The sequence below is a fragment of the Dendronephthya gigantea genome, unplaced genomic scaffold (genome assembly GCF_004324835.1).
Source record: "Dendronephthya gigantea isolate DGI-Jeju-01 unplaced genomic scaffold, DenGig_1.0 000009F, whole genome shotgun sequence".
Classification (NCBI taxonomy): Eukaryota; Metazoa; Cnidaria; class Anthozoa; order Malacalcyonacea; family Nephtheidae; genus Dendronephthya; species Dendronephthya gigantea.
Genome location: NW_021163019.1, coordinates 2,100,001 through 2,103,464, shown reverse-complemented (window position 1 = coordinate 2,103,464; position 3,464 = coordinate 2,100,001). Strand labels below are relative to the sequence as shown.

Sequence of the window (3,464 nt, the reverse complement as noted above, 5' to 3'; positions counted from 1 at the left end):
GCTCGACGGTATGGATTTCTTCGAGCGAGCATATTTTATGGCGAAGAATTTGTCGCAAGTCGGTCGGTCGGTCGAAGTGGATACTTTTTACTGATAAGGATTAGTGGTGCACTGAATTACAACAGAACTAGCAAGGTTAGTCCACTCCACTTTTTTTTAAGTTTTGTAGAATTAGTAAGAAGTTTAGAGAACGCTGAATTCTCTTTGCTTATAGTGGGTATCCATGTGAATCCCGAACGATGAGAATGCCTTTGCATGTTCAATTACACGAAAACTTTGATCATTATGAGACGAAGTTGATTGGATTTGAACTCGCAATTTCGAAATTTCTAGCGAAACCCACTTATTAATACAAAGTGATAATAGTTCGGAACCAGGAAACCCACAAAGTTTATCAGGGGCGTACCGAGCAGGGCGGTGACTCCCCTCACATCTTGTAGTGTGGTGGGCCGCAATTTTGCTTAAAGGCATTACGACAAAGAATCAGTTTCATCTGCGATTCATTGTACTTCTATACGATGTGATATATGCTCTCGGTACGTACCTGATCTTTAAGAATGCCTAATATTTCTATGCGGTTTTACAGCGCTTACTTGACAAGAATGTTTGACAGAACCTGAGTGTTTATGAAAGTGTTTTTCCTTGGTTATCAACACGTTTTTCTCGTTACCTTGACAATGGTATTTTGTTAGTGGTTGCTGTTATATTCCCACTACTTTTTGGTTTATTGGTCGCATTTTTTCATGCAAATTGCGATATGAATGCTCTATGATTTGGAATGCTGATATTTTACTTTCTGTGGGGCAATTACACTTTGGCTGTTGAATGCTTTTGGCACAAGTCAAATTTAACAACATTTCAGGCGGCTACTTTAATGCAGAGCCCAAAATAATTTGTCGGCTCGGTTTTGCTCTAAATTTTGCGGCAATTTTTACATACAAAAAAGGCGTGCACTATCGGAGTCCTTATCTTGAAAAGCTTCGAATCAGTTACAATATAAAATTTCTATGACACCGCTAATATACTGCTGCTAAATTAGTGTGAATTATTTGAAAATAGGGGAAGTTATTTTGATATTTCGTTTGCTTCATTCGGTGCGTGCAAGCATTCTTGTCATTTTGTCCTTGAAGCATATAAAAGAAAGGTTTTAGTTTAAGTTTCCAACTGAGCAGATCAAAAGTTGGTGAAACGAAGCTCTTTTATTTAAAGGATCGCCCCGCCTCCAATATATTTAATAAATGGCAAAGAAATAACACCTACTGAAGAGGCGGTTGATTGGACCAACAATACGGAAGCCAACGAGAGTGAAGAAGATGAAAATATGGATAGTGATTCTGATGAGGATGAAGATGGTGACCTTGATGACGGAGGTGATGATGATGACGATGATGACGACGATGATGATGATGATGACGATGACGACGATGACGACGATGATGATGATGATGACGATGATGACGACGACGACGATGATGACGACGACGATGATGATGATGATGATGATGATGACGACGACGATGATGATGAGGATAATGATAACGGGCGGGATGGCAATAATAGAAGGATGGGATCCCATAGGTTAGTGAATGATTACCTATTTAGTGATTACCTAAAACATCTATTTTTATGTCACATGCTTTTATTTACATTCTCTGTATCCCAGTAACCGATATGGTGTTTCATTTAGGGAAGAAGTTGAAATGGCCCCGGCAATGAGAAGTAGCGCACCTGCAAATCAAGGCATTCTTCATTTGATCAAGGGCTTGGTAGACCAAGGTAAGCTTTCACAATCACAAACAACATGGCAATTTCATGTACTTAAGTCTGACCACGATAAAAAACGTGACTGTGTGTTCTCGAAATGTTTAGCACTGTTTGGAAAGAATTCGCAGAAACCTAGTGGTGGTGAGCCAGGAGATCCTGCCGAACCTGGCGAGCCCGCTGAGCCAGGAGAGCCCGCTGAGCCAGGAGAGCCCGCTGAGCCAGGAGAGCCCGCTGAACCCGCTGAACCGGCTGAGCCAGCTGAACCCGCTGAGCCAGCTGAGCCTGGCGATAACGAAGGACCATGTAAGTACAATGAAGACGTTGAAAACTTATGACTTCGTGTTTAGCAAAAATTGCCCGTCGTTGGCCATTAAGAACTTCTTCGAATTGCGATTTCAAGTTAGTTGTTTGCTGTAAAAGACATGATACATGTCATATTCATCCCCGTGGCAATTTTGATAGATTTACGCTTCTTACAGGGAATTGAGAATACCTTTACATAATTGTTTTTTCTTTAGTGTTAGATCCTTGAAGGCTTGAACAACTACTGAAATATCAAACCGGTGTCTCATTAGCTTCAATGCAGGACATATCAAGCTGATGGATGAAATACTTATTTCAGTGTTTTATTACTATGATATTAACACAAATGTAACCACAGTAAACTCTTAGTTTTGTAGTTGGTAGTTTTCTCTTGCCTACCTTCCGATATATATTGTAACTGGATATTGTAATTTCTCTTTTTGTGATAATAATAATTTTTGAAAAGATAAGGTTGTAATTATTTTATGGCGTGGTGATCTGTGGGAAACATATATATACATTCGCAAACCCAATAATAATTTGGATTTGTTATTTGACTACAGAAGGAGACTGTGAAATACTCAGAAAAATCACATCTGCTCGCAAATGTTTAAGAATCGTGATTTGAATGTATCATTATCGGGACTTTTCAGCGATTTTCAGAGCAAATATTTCCTCAAATTATGTGTTGTAGAACAGACACTTTGAAATTACAATCACTTAGATGCCAGTGACTGTTTATAAACTCTGCATTATTTTGAAAGAGCCTTGCGGCATAATGGATAGTGCTAACATGTTTTTAATATTACTTTTTAAAGAGAAGGACAAGGAACTGGATCCGAGACAGGAGGCCAGGACAATGTAGATAATGCTGGGGGTGAAGCAAATGGTGGTGATAGTGCGTCAACAAGTGATGCAGATCAAGTCGCCGATGCTGGCGCCGATAACGCTGGTTCTGATGATGGCGCTAACAATGGCGAAAATGTAGCCGATGACGCTGCTTCCGATGATGATGATGATGCAGATGAAACAAGAGTCGATGATGGAGCAGATGATGATGATGGTGCTGATGATGATGATGATGATGATGATGATGGAGATGATGATGATGATGGAGATGATGATGATGATGGAGATGATGATGATGACGATGATGGAGATGATGATGATGGAGATGATGGTGATGATGATGATGACGATGATGGAGATGACGATGATGATGATAATGGAGATGATGACGATGATGATGATGACGATGATGGAGATGACGATGATGGATGGAGATGATGATGATGGAGATGATGATGATGACGATGATGATGGAGATGATGATGGAGATGACGATGATGATGACGATGATGATGATGATGATGATGATGATGATGACGATGATGATG

At 39.9% G+C, this 3,464-nt stretch overlaps 1 protein-coding gene across 1 annotated transcript; it reads left to right on the top strand.

Annotated features, from left to right (window-relative positions):
• The first annotated feature begins 1,463 nt into the window (after window positions 1-1,463).
• On the top strand, window positions 1,464-2,858 carry LOC114517549 (accumulation-associated protein-like). The gene is made up of 4 exons (XM_028537319.1): window positions 1,464-1,578; window positions 1,688-1,776; window positions 1,870-2,067; window positions 2,283-2,858. Exons 1-4 carry the CDS (start codon window positions 1,565-1,567, stop codon window positions 2,294-2,296), a joined length of 315 nt encoding a protein of 104 aa, XP_028393120.1. The 5' UTR covers window positions 1,464-1,564; the 3' UTR covers window positions 2,297-2,858.
• Window positions 2,859-3,464: the final 606 nt, after the last annotated feature.